Source organism: Polypterus senegalus, chromosome 16 (assembly GCF_016835505.1).
Source record: "Polypterus senegalus isolate Bchr_013 chromosome 16, ASM1683550v1, whole genome shotgun sequence".
In the NCBI taxonomy this organism is placed as follows: Eukaryota; Metazoa; Chordata; class Cladistia; order Polypteriformes; family Polypteridae; genus Polypterus; species Polypterus senegalus.
In genome coordinates, this window is record NC_053169.1 from 19447609 (window position 1) to 19465328 (window position 17720).

Sequence of the window (17720 nt, forward strand, 5' to 3'; positions counted from 1 at the left end):
TTTTAATTAACAAGGAATAGACTGTGAGATAAATTTAATTAAATTAAGTAAAACACTCTGAAACTTTATATTTAAATATTTAATGTCAATATAATGTTAATTAATATAAAATGTTAATATAAATGTCATCAAGAATTTTGCTTATTAACTTGTACTTGTTTCATTCTTATGCCAAGATTTAAACCCTGCATAAACTGAGCAGAACTGTACTTTTCTAGATCAACAAACGTCTGAAATAATGTTTTTAAAAATGCATTTATTAATGTTGACAATAGAAAAAGAAACTGACTAACATTAACTTACTCTCACACTTTAAAAAAATACTAAATAATATGAATACTAATTGATGTCTATTAAGAAACATTACCATAGATATCACAGGTTTGATAATCATGTTGAGTACATTCTGCAAAATTTCAGATTTTACAGTTTTAGCTACAAGGAAATTGACAAGAGGGAGTACAATCCACAGAAGGACAAGGCATTTAATTGGCTGATTGACTGTCAAGGCTACAATCACTGTAGGTTAATGAGACCAATAAGCAGTGAGAGGATGGGGTGGGGCAGTCACAACATAGAAGAAGACTTCATGCAAAGAAAAAAAAAAAAGGGAAGCAAGCATGTATCATGCTTTGTCAGAGCTACAGAGGGTAAGAAGTGACATTGATATTTCACAATTAAAATCAAATTTCATACCTGAAAAAATATATTAATAAACATTATTCATACTGTAGTTTGTGGACAACAAAACAAAATAATGAGCCCATTAAAAAAAATATAAACAGAGAATGTTTTTCACTGAAGATTTGAACGGGCACAGATACCCATTTGTTTCTGTAGTGGCTTTATTTCTTTATATTTTTGCATATACAAATTAATCTGTTAATTAGAGTCACTGGTGGGACATGCAAATAATTGATAATGACTTCCCTTATTTGATTTCTATTCCAAACTGTAGCCATTATTTTTTCAAATTGACCAAGAATCTTGGTATTTTTCCCTTTTGTCTCATCAGCACTTGTTTTACTTCCTTTTAGACTTCTGTTATTAATTGACTATATTAAATGGTATCAAGTAATGTTAAAATAATGATAACCCTAAAATCTGGAGAAGGGGAGAATAATTATAACAGGGCAAGAAGATAGCTATAGACCCAATAGCCTAATTATTTAAAAAAAAAAAAGGGAGGTAAAACATTAATTCATTTATTACATATATAAATCCCAGCAGCAGACTTAACAAATGCGCTTGTGTTTTTACTCATACTAGGGGGCTTCGCTCGCCAACCCCCCGTGTTTGGTTTTCCGGATACACACTTTTATTATTTTTATTTTCTTTGAATTGTTGCTAGTTCATTAGTTTCACTTTTATTTCAGAACTTCTGTAAAAACAATATTTGGAATCTTTTAAATGAAGTCAGTGTGACATGTTTTTAAAGACTTTGTACCATAATTCAGGATAGGTTTCTCTGTTTGGAATTTTAGCACAGACAAAACGATCTACATCATCAGCAGTTAATTATTTTTGCAAAGTAACCAATAAATGCATGTGAAGTAAACCCCGTTTTTTGAAATTCTCTGATTTAAACTTCAAAGCCTTACAATATTTACATACTTCCAACATATCACCTATGTCCATATATTCGTTCTTTATTCGCCTTTTTGTTATTTCTCCGAGTAATAATTTCTTTCTTTGCGCTAATGTGATGTTTACTTTCTTTTTTTGACACTGTCGTTTTTTTTCTGCTTTCATATTCTGTATCTTGCTCTGCATGTGTTTTGTGCCTACATTTTTTTTTAGTCTTTTGAATTCCAGTTTTCATTTTCTCTAACCTGCTCTGTATGTGTTTGGCCCCCTTGCTTTTTAACCTCTTTATGACGTTCTACTTTGTTTTCTACTCTGTCTTTTATTTCTAACCTCGTTTTGTCCTGCTTTTTTTTTTCCCCAATGACACCTGGTCCGTGGTGATTATTTTCCCTTTTTCGAGTAATAATTACCATTTGTTTGCGCTGCTGCGATCTTTACTTTTTTTTATACTTTCTAATTTTCCTACTTTCATATTCCTTAACTTTCTCCACATTTGTATCACGGCAACTTTTTTTTTTTTTTTTAGCCTTTCGAATTCCACTGCTTTCATAATTCCTAACCTGCTCTGCATGTGTATAGCACCAACATTTGTGAACGTCTTTATGAAGTTCTACTTTGTCTTTTACACTCTGTCTTTTAATTGTGAGCCCGATTGGACATGCTTTTTTCAATTCCACTTGTTCCGGGCTGATAATTACTTTCCTTATTTTCTGAATTTGCACCTAGATTATTCTTTTCCTTTTTTGTCCTTTTTTCTCTGCAATGCTTTTGAGTCTCTTTTCTCCGCGCTGCTTTCTTCTTTGCTTAGTCGTCGACATTTCATTTATAACGTATTGTCCTTATACTGGGCGGTCTCATGGTCTGGAATCCCTACAGATTTTATTTTTTCTCCAGCCGTCTGGAGTTTTTTGTTTTTCTGTCCCCTGGCCATTGAACCTTACTCTTATTCGATGTTAATGTTGATTTATTTTTTTATAATTATGTCTTTCATTTTTCTATTCTTTAATATGTAAAGCACTTTGAGCTACTGTTTGTATGAAAATGTGCTATATAAATAAATGTTGTTGTTGTTGTTGTTATACACTTTATACACGCTGAGAGCCCTGGATCTGTGAGTGCTCAAAACCTTTACATGACCGAGTGTTTTGCTGCCCGTGGTCTTATTTGATATAGGGTGGAAGTAGGGCGTGTCTTGCAAGAATCTCATGTTCTACGTCATTGTGAGACGGTCCTGGGTCAATCTCTTGGCACAAAGTCTCATGTTTAAGGTCCCTGCGAGACGCTCAGTGGCCAATCTTTTGTCTCTTGGGTCTTTTAAGTGTCTTCCATGATCTTAACTTGAAGATCACATTTTGTCTCCCATCTTTCTTTCCCAGGATTTTTTTTTTTTTTTATAACAAGAGAGATATGCGATCTTCATGCCAGATTACTAACCTACTGATACAACCTGTGATATTTAACTACACTGTGCATCTGTGCCGCATTTCCCTAATGCTAAGGGGTCACCTGCTCCCTGTGAAAAAGTGGGCTCAGAAAGCAAGTTGAAGCTAATGATTTTTCAAACTTACATTTATGTACAATACCGTGGAAAAACAGAATGTTTTGAGGACTTGGACCAAAACCAAATTATGAGATATTAGACAAACTCTAATATCAGATTATCAAACTGTATTTGGTTACACATGTTTTCACGCTGGATTTATGGTCTAATTACCATTGAATTGTATTTTTTCTGACCATGGCTGAGGATTTTAAGCAATATTATGTTTTCAATGGAAAAACCTGTTAGTTGGTGTCGCTTTATTTGAGGAAATGTTAAAATGTGACTAATGATTAATTACTGTTAACAATGTAATTAAAAAAGTTAATGTATTTAAATAATTTCATAGAAAGATGTCAGGAATGAGTTCTGCAGGCCATAGTTCACCAAACTGATTATTATTTATTCTGTAATAGGTGCATGGGTTCGAATAGCAGGTTTTATGCAAAGCCACCTTATAAAAGAGGTCAGCATAATCAAGTAAACTGGACAAGTTAAAATTGATCATCACATGCAAAGAGCCCAGAACTAAATACAAGCAAGTTACGATTCCTGGGTTACAAAATCCTAACAACTGCTATCAGTTAAGACAGAAATTCATCACACAAGATTCTTCAAACAAATCTTAAACACATGGAGGCAGTCAGAAATTCAAACAGAGGCAACAAAGGTGCTTTGCAAATTGTAAATTTACAGTTGGTGATTTTGAAAATACACTATCTGCTAGCAAATGTATGGGCAATATGTTTAAATGCACATCATATATAAATGATTCTTTAATATTTGCTGATTTATTGATAAATCCAATCCATAAAATATGCATAAAAGTTAACATTTTTGTATTGTGTCTACTCATCTGTGTCATGCTTTGTATCATAAACTGTGTATGACAAAAATAAAGCATTGAAAGTTTATTATTAATGAAACAATCTATTTTTAATGTCAGTACATACAATGTGTGTATCATTAGGGAGCTGTACACATTTGCAAACCAGAAAAGTAGAAGTTAAAAGAGGATAATCGACAGCATAAAGTGAATGAACCCGAATAAAATACAGCACTGATAAGTGTTAAATTAAACAGTAACATAAGCACTGCTGTAATCTATCTTTATCCATTCCATGGTTTGCTTTTTAGAAAACAAACACACCCTATTGGTTAGGATGAAATGGTTGCATGCTGCAGCATATCCAATAACATACAACAATGCCTAAGCTCTCCCTCCCACTTAAACTCAGCTAACAAACATGTCATACATAAAACAACTACAATACACTTAAACACCTTCCTCCAAAACACTGTAAATGCATCACTTAAAGAGGAAACTTTAAATAATTGTTTTTCTCCATTTCTAATGAAATACAATGTGTTGGGACCACATTTAGTATATTTACCCTTAACCCATTCAAAATATTGGCAATATTTTACTTTAAGTCCTTGCAGGAAGATAACATCAATATGCCCATCATCACTTTCTTTAATGATCTCTTATCATCATACATATTGATTGATATTGATTTATTTCTTAACACTACATGCTGAAACAATATCACACCACATATGTAACAAAATATTTCTGAAACAATAAAAATGAAATGTGTAATATTAAACTTAAATTCTTAGTAAATGCAATGACTGAACTTTCCCTTTAAATCTAATTACAAACAAATCTCTGAACCTCAATAGCACAGCCCATGGTGGCTAAAACACTAGACTTTCAATTGCAAAGTTACTGGTTCAGTTTTTACCACCTAATCTTTATGTGACCTTGAACATTTAACTTAACCTGTCTGCATTCCAGTTGGAAAAAATAAAAATGGATGGCTGTCTTGGATAAATATAAATAAAATTATATATAATATATACATTCATAGGTCTGAATTTCAGTCCGATTATTTGGATGGTTATCTACCAGGTAACGGTTGTGGTTGGTCAGCCAGTCAGCAAATATCCACCACATTCTCTCAGTTGTGAGAAGCAGATCATAGATATTTCTGAATTGCAATCTTGATTATTTGGATGGTTGTCTCCCAGGTAACATTTGTGGTTGGCAAAAATCCACTACGTCCTCTCAGTTGTGAGAGGAAGATCATAGATATAGGTAACCATCCACACACACACACACACACACCTTTATAGATTGACATTGTTTCAGATTCCTTCATAAAACAGATTCACATCCAATTGTTCTCAAGAAATAACGGAGTTCAAATGTAGCACTATAATCTTACATCCCAAAAAGTTATCTTAAAAATCATTACCATTGTAAGAAACTCAAGTTTGTCTTTTCAACCATCACAGCACAAAACCAGGCTTCTCCAATGTCTTAAATCATATTCTATTACTCTGCAATGCAATGCATTTTATGAACACTATTTTTTTTTTTTTTAGCGTAAGCACATCACTGTATTGCAAAGACTAGATCATTTTGTTTTACTAACAGGCACATTCTATACGAGGTTTGCTTAGGTGAAGAAGTTGAACAGTATTTACTTGCTCCTGTCTGTACTTTGAGTTCCCAATTTGAATATTTCTTTGCTGTTAATAAGTGATGCTTTTAGGAAAACCAACATTACGTTGATCTGTCTATGTTGATGGCAATATACGGTTCATAAAACTGCATAATCCTATTGCATTGTTAATAAACTGTCTTAAGGAAGGCTACTAATAGTGGTAAAGTAAAAAATACATGGAAGATTAATATAGTCGGTAGAGTAATTTATATAATATGGATGATAAACAGAAAAACCTTAAAAATAACATTTTTAAAGCACTTCCTAATTACATATAGGCTACAATATTCAGAACAATGCATTTTCTCTACTTCACTATGTTGTAGTTCAATTCTTTTCATCAGTAAATTTCTACAGGGTTTGGGGCATCCATTATGCAATTATAGATTTTATTACATAATATATGACTTCAATAAACAAAGCAGGACTGAATACAATCATTCAAATCCAGCATTCCCAACACCTAAACAGTCCTTCATACAATGCATACAGTAATCCGTAGGCTCTTTTGTTATGCTCTGTATTTTTGTTACTGCCTCAGTGTCTAAAGATTTCTTGCTTCAGCTTCTTTCCCTTCAAATGAACAGCACTAAATAGTACAACACTTCAATTTGTAATTCCAAATAGATGTTTCAAATGGTATCGATCTTCTGTTGCATTTAGGATTAGAACAGTACATGAAAGGGAAATATTGTGCAAAAACTAATTATGTAAAGAACAGATGTCAGATGGTTCAGCTCTAAGGGGTTAACTTCTACATGGTTGTGTATAAACTGCCTCTAATTAAAGAGAGTAAAATGTTTACGCTTTGTTACACTTTTGATAGGATATTAAATCACTCTGAAAAAGTTTCACATGAAGAGATCAGCAGCACACTACAACATTTAAAAGTTTTTTTTAATGTAAAGTCAAAATTATTGATTTTCCATAACCTATGAGTAGAATTTGAATAAAAAGATGCTTCTTTTTCTACTAGAATAATCTTATTTTTTATTTTTCAAAAACTGTTATTCAAAAGTCAATATTGCACACAATGTATCTTTTTATTACTGACTTTTAGACCATGATAAACTGAAACTTTATTATCAACAAAAAATCATTTAAACTACAGTACTTCATACATCCTATATTTCATTTAATTTATTTATATTTATTTGTTTTAAACTTAAGCTATCATCAACTTGTTTAGCTACAACAATGATGTGGTTGTTTGAGGGTAGGAAAATTTTTTTCATCTGATTGCAACATAAAAAAAAAAATAATTAATGCTTATCAAACACTAACTTGACTTTGTGTGGTTTTCATTACTAATACTTACAAGAAACTATGAACAGAAAAACACAGAAAAATTAGGAGATGGGCATTGAATTATTAGGGATGTTTGCATTACTAAAAATACTTAGTAAAACTTTAGTTTAGGTATCTAGTACAGTATATGTAGCTTAATGCATGTATAACATCACAAACTATTAAATATCTCCTGCAGGTAACAACTATTATTAAATGTTTTATGAAGTCTCTATAAATCCATACATACTTTTGGACAAAATGTTACAAATAAACCTGTGATATTTGTGAGCTTAATGTTTAGTTAATATTGATTGTATAAGGCAAAGCAAAATAAAACACTTCAAAATCCTATAATTTTAATTATTTTTGTTAACAGTAGAATTTTAATAATGCTCATATGTTATGCTCTGCCTATAAAATACTGAGTAACCCACCACAGTCACAAAAGGGAAAGGATACATGTCACAAAACACAAGAAAAATGAAATAAAAATGAGGATTAGTGAAGTAGCAAGGCATGAATTATACTCAACCTGCACTGTGCAAGCAGTGAAACCATACATGCTTCAGAGAAAGAAGAAAAGGTTGTGAACAATTCAGAATGTGCATCTTGCTAGTTCATATGCTGGGTATATTCATATTTTGGATTCAAAATAGTGTTGCTGCCCAATTATCAATTTTTCAAAAAAGTAAAATGTACATTCTGCTAATTTATAAATGGATAACTTTCAGATGCACATATGAATTGGTGGCAGTATTTCTGCCTTATGGGATTGTCAGTATACTTTAAGTAGGTTTATCATTGAAAGTAAGTGAAAGGAAGATGATAAATTTTCATATACATACATACATACATACACACAAAAATGAATGTATGCCAGGACATACAATCAGCTGCTTAGCTTTGTTTAATGCTGTCAAAAATGACAAAACCTAATAAAGGAAGATAAGATGTACTGGCCCTGCACAATCATAATTTCAAACATGTGCTCTGAAAATAATAAACAACATAATAGGTGGTAGAGTATATATATTGGCAGCTGTTGGGATTACATAAACACTACCTTAGCCAAATCACTCAAACGGAAATGATTATTTTTCCTCAATATGTATTTATGCACTAAGGACAAACAGAGACCCAGTGGACATAAGGGAGAGTAAAAGCTTTTGACTATTCTGATAGAAAACGTCTGCACGCTGATAAGTGAAACACTTACCCTGTAACATAAGTAGTAAATAACCACAATGCACAGAGAGGTTCTACTCGAAATTGGAAAAATGGGGGTTTACCGATTTGCATGACCAATTAAATTGATCTCTGTTCATATGCCGACCATTCAGTCTGCGAATTTAACACATTTTAATTAACACTCAGAGGCCCTAAAGTGTTAATTGTAATGCCTGCCTGGAGAAACAAGAGGATGAGGGTAAGCAGACAGATAAAGTAGTTTTGCTCCCAAGGACGTGAATGGGCCTGTCCAATATAAAAGACAGACAGATCATTGTAGAGGCAGTAAATGAGGGCATCTCTAAGATTTATTCAATATTTCTGTGTTGGTTGTTTGTGTGTCCCCTTGTAAATGTCCTTGTGTATACATAAGAATATATGTATTTCAATAAACAACAACAAATTACAGAATTTACATTGTTATTGTTTTCAGAGCCTGATTTGCTAATTTTTAGAAAAGTAGACAAAGTAAACTTGTTTTTCAAAGGGTAAAAGCCAGTACATCTTTATACAACTGCTTTTTTAATTTGCCAATTTTAATTTGTTAAAAGTGGATTTGTACTCACCCCATTCCATTCTACTGCCATACTCACTTCCTCTCCTCCTTCTAATCCACTTTCATATTTAACGGAGGGTCCCAAGCTGTCCCGGCTGCGCCTTCTCTCAGGATTCTCACCATCCTTCAGAATTTCCACAACTCTTGTTTGATTTATGGGATCAGTGCCCTAATAACACAACAAATAACCGTAAGTGTCTTCTGTCCACTTAACAACCATCTTTTAAATTTTCATTTAGTTTTCCTGCTGTATACAAATTAGGGCTGTAGGAAATTCAGATGTTACATTAGCAACAAAAATGCACAAGAACAGATTGTGTTGGTATATTTATATTGCACTCTGTTTCATCTGAAATCTTTTCTTCCTCTTTTATATATTATAGTGCAATGCAAAAATGTAGAAAAAAAACTAAACAACCACCAGTTTAATAGGCATTGTTTAAGTTTACCCATTTTGGCCAATTTCCACAACCTTCAATTCCATTTCCTTACTTTACTTGGACCTATTGAATAAATCCATAATATATGAATATACAGCGGGTACGGAAAGTATTCAGACCCCCTTCAACTTTTCACTTTGTTATATTGCAGCCATTTGCTAAAATCATTTCAATTAATTTTTTTTCATCATTAATGTACATACAACACCCCATATATTGACAGACAAAAAAAAGAATTTTTGAAATTGTTGCAGATTTATTAAAAAAGAAAAACTGAAATATCACATGGTCCTAAGTATTCAGACCCTTTGCTGTGACACTCATATATTTAACTCAGGTGCTTTCCATTTCTTCTGATCATCCTTGAGATCACCTTCATTTGAGTCCAGCTGTGTTTGATTATACTTATTGGACTTGATTAGGAAAGCCACACACCTGTCTATAGAAGACCTTACAGCTCACAATGCATGTCAGAGCAAATGAGAATCATGAGGTCAAAGGAACTGCCTGAAGAGCTCAGAGACAGAATTGTGGCAAGGCACAGATCTGGCCAAGGTTACAAAAACATTTCTGCTGCACTTAAGGTTCCAAAGAGCACAGTGGCCTCCATAATCCTTAAATGGAAGACGTTTGGGACGACCAGAAGCCTTCCTAGAGCTGGCCGTCCGGCCAAGCTGAGCTACCAGGAGAGAAGAGCCTTGGTGAGAGAGGTAAAGAAGAACCCAAAGATCACTTTGGCTGAGCTGCAGAGAAGCAGTCAGGAGATGGGAGAAAGTTGTAGAAAGTCAACCATCACTGCAGCCCTCCACCAGTGTCGGAAGCCTCTCCTCAGTGCAAGACACATGACAGCCCGCATGGAGTTTGCTAAAAGACACCTGAAGGACTCTGAGATGGTGAGAAATAAGAATCTCTCGTGTGATGAGACCAAGATAGAGCTTTTTAGCCCTAATTCTAAGCGGTATGTGTGGAGACAACCAGGCACTGCTCATCACTTGTCCAATACAGTCCCCACAGTGAAGCATGGCGGTGGCAGCATCATGCTGTGGGGGTGTTTTTGAGCTGCAGGGACAGGACGACTGGTTGCAATTGAGGGAAAGATGAATGCGGCCAAGTACAGGGATATGCTGGACAAAAATCTTCTCCAGAGTGCTAAGGACCTCAAACTGGGCAGAAGGTTTACCTTCCAACAAGACAATGACCCTAAGCACACAGCTAAAATAACAAAGGAGTGGCTTCACAACAACTCTGTGACTGTTCTTGAATGGCCCAGCCAGAGCCCTGACTTAAACCCAATTGAGCATCTCTGGAGAGACCTAAAAATGGCTGCCCACCAACATTTACCATCCAACCTGACAGAACTGGAGGGGATCTGCAAGGAGGAATGTCAGAGGATCCCAAAATCCAGATGTGAAAAACTTGTTGCATCTTTCGCAAGAACACTCCTGGCTGTATTAGCTCAAAAGGCGGCTTCTACTAAATACTGAGCAAAGGGTCTGAATACTTAGGACCATGTGATATTTCAGTTTTTCTTTTTTAATAAATCTGCAAAAATTTCAAAAATTCTTTTTTTTTGTCTGTCAATATGGGGTGCTGTGTGTACATTAATGAGGAAAAAAATTAATTTAAACGATTTTAGCAAATGGCTGCAATATAACAAAGAGTGAAAAATTGAAGGGGGCCTGAATACTCTCCATACCCACTGTATTTGCTCTAACACAAGTTTAAATCACCTGTACTTTTACTGTCTGTAACAAAATGCATGCTGCAAGATGTTCATAGATAAGAACAAAATACATTCCTTATTTCTGCCGATGTGGATTTATTCCAATACTAATTACTTTAACATGTGTAGAGCCCATCAGATTCAGAAGACTAGCTGTTTACATGAATAGCATCACTTAATGGGGATATACATATTAATGTGATGTGAATTTCAGATATTCAATACTGCTTTTGGAGTGTGACTACATTTTTGGGAAGATTAAGACAATACATTAAGTTTTTGTAATGAATATCTGAACTCAGGAAGAACAGATCGGGACTCTGTAAAGATATGTAATTTATGGCGTACCCAGAATTGGGGTTTACTCTTTTACAGTTAATCTGAATTATTACTTTTCATGTAATAAAAAAAGTGTAGCACTAACCATAAAAAACAACAGTACAACACATTCTGACACCCTTTAGCAATTTCAAATAATATTCCCCCTAATAAATGAATACAGCTTTGTTTATATATTTTTGTGAACCCAAACAATTTCTGAAATATATTTAGATGTATATATTTTTAATCAAACACAACTTTGGTTGTAGCAGTGCTTTTTGCACCTAACACTGTGTTTAATTCTATATTCTTCAATCTCATGAATACTCATTGTTGGACAGACAATATTGCTAACAACACAATGCTCAAAAAGCTCAGTCTTACAAGGCCAGCTTGAATTATCCAACCCTGTTGAACCTGCGAAAATCCAGCTCAGCTATTTTTCCAGATATTTTTAACATCATGTTAGAAGAGTTTAGATCACATGTACTGTATACCTACAGTATATTTTTAATCAATCATTGAATGTTTTTTGCACATAACACTGTAGGCAGTATGGCACAGTGGTTAAGGCTTTAGACTTCAAACCTTGAGGCTGTGGGTTCAAATCCCGCTACTGACAAGTCACTTCACCTGCCTGTGCTCCAAAAGAAAAAGCAAAAGAAATGTAGCCAATTGTATTTCAAATGTAGCAAGTTGCCATATAAAAAAGAAATACAACATCATTGTGGACAGAAATTAGTAAAAATTAATAAACCTTCCATGTTTATTAGGGCAATTAGTGCAAGTAATTTCAGGATAATACCAAACACTCAATGTTAGACAGACATCAGCGCTACAACATAATTCATGAAGGTTGATTCATCTACTCAACCTTGCCGAGTGTGTGAACATCCAATGTTTTAACAGACATTTAAACAAACTAATACAGTTTGTTTCACTTTTAAGCCTACATTGTTGCTAGCCAAGTTATATTTTCCATTGAACACTAGAATTTGGATACTGAAAGGTTATGGACTGGTAATACAAAACATTCAAGAACATCTTTGAAAAAAACAACTGGCTTTTTAAAACTGCTGGGATTTCTGTTTTTTGACAACAAATCATTGTGCCAGTAATATCTTATATACCCTCCTTGTCCTAAAGGGTTGCTGAATTCTACTTTAGTGTGAAGCTGCAAAGTTTAAATCACCGGTAATGATTTTAATTTTTTTCTCCAGCCATCTGGAGTTTTCTTTGTTTTTTCTGTCCACCCTGGCCATCGGACCTTACTCCTTGTCTATGTTAACAAATGTTGTCTTATTTTAATTTCTTATTTTGTCTTTTATTTTTCTTTTTTTCATTATGTAAAGCACTTTGAGCTACTTTTTGTATGAAAATGTGCTATATAAATAAATGTTGTTGTTGTTGTTGATTCAGAAAATAAAAAAAGTTGGATCATAAAGGAAATTAACATTGTGATAGGCTGCCCTGTTGCATGTTTTGGAGGATAGGATGTAGCAGAACCATCCAGAGTGCTTAACCCAAAAAACATGTAAAAAAGCAAGTTTTTTTAAAAAAAAAAAAAAAACAAACCCATGGAATATGTTCTATCCAGATCAAAGAAATAAAGTACATTTTAATTCTAAAGTACATTGTACTTACTGTAGAACTCTGAATTCCAAGCAATGCCGCATAAAAACAACCAACAAATGTTAAGTTAAAAACAAAATCTAAATGTATGCAAAATAAATACTGTAACTTGATTACAGTCATGAAAAACAAATGACCTAGCATGCATTTTTTTTAGATCCTGCATTTCTTCATATACACCTACTGGACTCTCATTATTTTTACATACTAACATCATCATCATTTTAGAAAATATAATCCTGTAAGAGTTAAAATTCTATAATCCATTAATAAACTTCACAGAATACATGAAGCATGGAAAGAGAGGTAAACAATGTAAAGTTCAAAAAGGAGTCCATAATAATGATAACAATAAGAATAATAAAAACCATTCAAACATTTATGCTCAGGAAAGAATTAAAGGTCCATAGGATAGCCTCACCTGTTTCCGGGACCTTAGGGCACACTGCTCAAGGGTCTCTGCTGCCTCAAGCTTTCCCTGTCGACGATAGAGTGCTCCCAAATTCCTCAATGTAGTATTGACTGTGGGGCTTAGGAAAAACAAAATCACATTTTGTCATAATTATTTTGAGCAGAAATTTAACATATACTTATACATAAGCAATAATGTTCTTTTTTTTAGTTTTCAAAACATTATCCTTGAAACTAAATTCAATTTTTGTATCTTCATTATTTATTTAAAGTTGCTTACACTGCTGTAAACACACTTTTACCTAACCTTTCTAGTCATTGCAACTAAAATATCTTTGTTGACTACAACTTCAGGAAAAATATTTCATGTGCTCAATCCTTACCTATTAACTTTACATGCCTTGTACCAGCCACCATACTCTGCATAAGGAATGTTCTCTCGATGTTTTCCCTGAATCAAAACAAAATCCATCACCATTTTAAAAGAAAACAGTTCACACAGCCATTAAAGATAGTGGGATTAAAAGCCCATAATTCAAAACAGCACTGCTAAGCAAATGTTGTTTAGCTGTAGTTTCATTCATAATTCATCAAAATTATTATGGTTCAGATTATACTTTTACATGTTGTACTAATAGCTAAAACAAGTAACCCTGAATGAGAAATAGCTTAAACACATTTAAAATAATTCAGCCAGTCAGAAAAACCATCATCCCTGTTAAGATATTTGTCTTGGGTAGACTAAACATATTCAAAGGCTCAAATGCACTAGTACATAAAACCAGAAAAACAGGACAGCTTATCAGTTTATAAAATATTATAGCACCCTTTCTAAACAATATTCAGTTTACTATTTAAAGGTTAACTGCAATATGGAGATTTCACACGTTTTACCACAAGCTATTGACAAATTATTAATATGTATCTATCGATCTAACAGTTTACGAATAGAGAAAATTGCCCCCCCTCCAAATCAATCAACTATTCAAACTATTCCAGCGTTTTTTAATACAAGAGTTCTGCAAGACCTGCAGTGTTAAATTTGCTGACTCTCAACACCAGAGAAAAACAGTAAGAACGGAGAGAAAGAAACCAGTGATCTCAAAGAACAACATGGGTGCAGGATTTCATGTTGCAAAATGGCACTTGAATGAAATGACACAGGAATAGCTGCTCGTCTTGAAGGGGAAGTCAAAAGTGAAGGTTGTTTATGCCTACTGCAAAACATCACATCACGTAAAAACTAAAGAATGCATTTAATATATGAAAACAGTACAAAAAAAAACAAAAAAACATTATATTCCTTGAACATGACATGATTGGGCATAACAAAATGACTTCATATTGTTGGCAAAGAAGGTAACACAAATTATTGAACTAAAAGACTACATTTTCCTACTCTCACAAATGTATATAATAATTTGAAAGTTTGAGTATTCCTTCTAGGTAATTTAACAACATGCAAAATGCCTAAAATTTGTCAGGTTTAGATACTAGCTTGTACTATTTGGACTTACTAACTTAATAAATACTGGATGTCAAAATATCTCATTTTTAAGGATTACGGTTTACTGCATTTTAAAAAAAATAAAAAAACTGACAAAAATTTAGTTAAGCCTTATTATTATGACATTTCATTTAATTTACTCTATATGTTTTAGAATTCAGACTTTCAAAAGTTTTTGGGCAATGTATTCATAACTGAGTTACTGTACCACTTGAATAATCTAAAAATAAGCAAGGTACTGTAGCTATTTCTGTGGATGTATGTTAACACTCATTATATCTACCTTGAGAAGCTGAGAGATGACCATGGCACACTACAAAGTTATAAAAAATTCATTACACTTGTGTAATTCATAGCTTCCTTTGCAAATAAAACTGCTCTTATTTGCTAACTGGCGCTCATCCATCTTTGAATCCCATGAACAGCTGGTCTACTCGCTTTTAGCTACAGAGTAATTATTGAAGCTACAGCAAAAGAAAGCAATGATGTTGTATGTATGTGTTTTTATATAACCTGATCTATTGTAAACTGTGGACAGATATTATTTAAAGGTTTATATTACAAATGCTAATTGTACTTTAGTTTCCTTACATTTACTTTCAAAATATTTGCAAAGTTCAGATTAAAGAATATTTTTACAAAGGAACTTATGCACATTCATGGAATATGAATAAAAAAAACTGTTGCACAATAGTTTACTTTAATTATCCATAATCCTAATTATGGAGGAGTTTTAGATATTTTCTATACAAAACAGATTTAGTTGATTATACTTACTTTGCTCATCTCCTCTCGCTCTTCAGCGTGCATCCATATTGGCTTGTTTTCAGCTAAAACCAGAAATAGAGTGCATTCAAAGATATATAGTACAAGAAGAAATAAAAATGTACAAAAAGAATTCACATCAAGAAAAACTAACTTGTATTAAACTAATATAACCGCGGTCTAAGTTAAAAAAAATACAGACAGGTAATGTTGTACAACATCCAGGAGATTATTCTTTATGCACATACCTTAAATTTAAAAAATAAAAATCATCACTAGTATACACTTAAGAATATTATAGGATTATAGGATTTTTTTTTAAAGAAAATAACTTGGTAAAAAAAATCCTTTTGGATCATGCTAAAATCAATGCCAAAATGTATTGTTTTTTTAAAATGTATTTCTGACAGAAAATGCTAAACTTAGAATTAGTTTGAAATTGACCTTGCAATTTTATAGGGAATCTCTGCCAACAATTCAGTTTCTGCCACCCTTAAAAACTATTAGCCTGGTGTCTGTGTCATAAGCTTGTGAGTTTCCCTCTGAATTGTACATTTTGTACATTGATGTTACTGAACTAGTTGGGATTTTAAAGAATGATAGTCTTCTCTAGCAATGTTTTGAAAGTGAAACTTTATTATTTCATTAAATTGTTCTAACCTTTGGAAAGTTGGTTTCAGAAATGAAAAGAAAGAAGTTCCTGGTATTGAAATAAATAAAGAATTTGTCGATTAATTTATATGCTATACAATACATTTATATTTAGAAATCCAGCTGGATGATAACCTTACATTTTCTACTTGTGTTTGCCTAAAGTAATAATAAAAAGTAGCTTTTTTTTTTAACTGAATAACTTCAGTGATGTCAGCAGTATTGTACTAAAGCCCCTTACATCTGTATTACACAGTTTTGTGCCTGATCCAAGTTTTAAGGAACATGCAGGATATAAATTACACAATAATGCACGATTGAAACCGCAGACAGAGCGACTGACTGAAGTGTAGACATTTAACTGGTCTGTTTGAAGTGAAAATAATAAACACTAAACACATAAATAAATAATGTTGGTAGCACTGGTTATACAAGCAATGCATTGTATGTGGAAAGGTTATAAAATGCCAAAAGAAGATTTAACTTATTCCTGCCTTTACTTTATTAAAACTGTCCAATTAGTGTTAATAAGCCATACAAAAAATGTCTGAAAAATTCAAGGTACAAATTTCAATATGTAACATGAAAGGCAAAGATAAACTTGTTTACTTAGAAATAAAATAATTTTTGGACTCCAAAAAATATATGAAATAATGCATTTATTCCTTTTTCAAATTGAAAAAAATATATACCAGACGTTCCAAAAATACAATAAACACTTTGCTTTGTGGCTTAATCATAAAAATGGCAATAGAGTGAAGTACTTCATGAAGACCATTTCATCTGAGAGGAAACATACTGGCAATCCTTTACTGTACAGTGTTTCTTTTATACTCTGCAGTAATAAGATTAAATCTAATGCCGTTAATGGCAGCAATGATGTTTTGGAATAATAAAAAAAATTGTTTTTTTTTTTATTAATATTAGTTTGAAACCTGGCATTGAACATATCAGAAATCAACCCTCCCCCCTTTATATACAGGTATAATAAAACTAATCAATTATAGAAGTAACATGATATTAATTAGTTTCAGCTAAGAACTTTTTAGGCTTCTTGACTGAAGAACTTTGTACTTTATAAACTTTTTAATACATCAATTTTACAAAAGATAAGAGGTAGTCTTGCATCTATCCTGAGGCAATGACCCTACATGCTTAGAATATATTGTGTGCTATTCATACTATACGACTAAAACTCTTGGAAATAATAAATGTCTGTATTTTGCCAGGCCCTTTCATTTGCTACAATAATGCGTATGTGCTTTCACTTAGAAAGCATCTTCATTTGAAATATGTAAAAGACAAGAGTAAAAAAAAAAAAAATAAATGTAATGTAAATCTAATGCTCATCACTAGATGGAGACTCCAACAAGACTAGGTTTCTCATAGAAGACACCATAGCCAGAATCTGACCAGGGTCAATGTACCTTAGGTAGCAGTGCTACATACATTTAAAAAACAGACACATGCACATGAACACAAGCACATTTATTTGCTAAGGGATGAAGAACTCTGGTCCTTGTAGTCTATTTTTATCATCTTTAGTTAGTTAATTAA

At 32.9% G+C, this 17720-nt stretch overlaps 1 protein-coding gene across 7 annotated transcripts in view; it reads right to left on the reverse strand.

The window, feature by feature from the left end:
- The window catches only part of LOC120516925 (kinesin light chain 1-like), a 96134-nt gene that overhangs the window by 38578 nt on the left and 39836 nt on the right, over nt 1–17720 (reverse strand). For 3 of the 7 annotated variants that reach the window (XM_039738932.1, XM_039738933.1, XM_039738938.1), the window contains exons 10-14: nt 15525–15577; nt 13624–13691; nt 13251–13359; nt 12842–12850; nt 8724–8882 (exon numbers count right to left, since the gene is read on the reverse strand). In XM_039738932.1, coding sequence (XP_039594866.1) covers nt 8724–8882; nt 12842–12850; nt 13251–13359; nt 13624–13691; nt 15525–15577 — 398 coding nt within the window. The remainder of the gene's footprint in view (nt 1–8723; nt 8883–12841; nt 12851–13250; nt 13360–13623; nt 13692–15524; nt 15578–17720) is intronic. The other 4 variants (XM_039738935.1, XM_039738939.1, XM_039738937.1 and 1 more) reach the window with 3 other exon arrangements.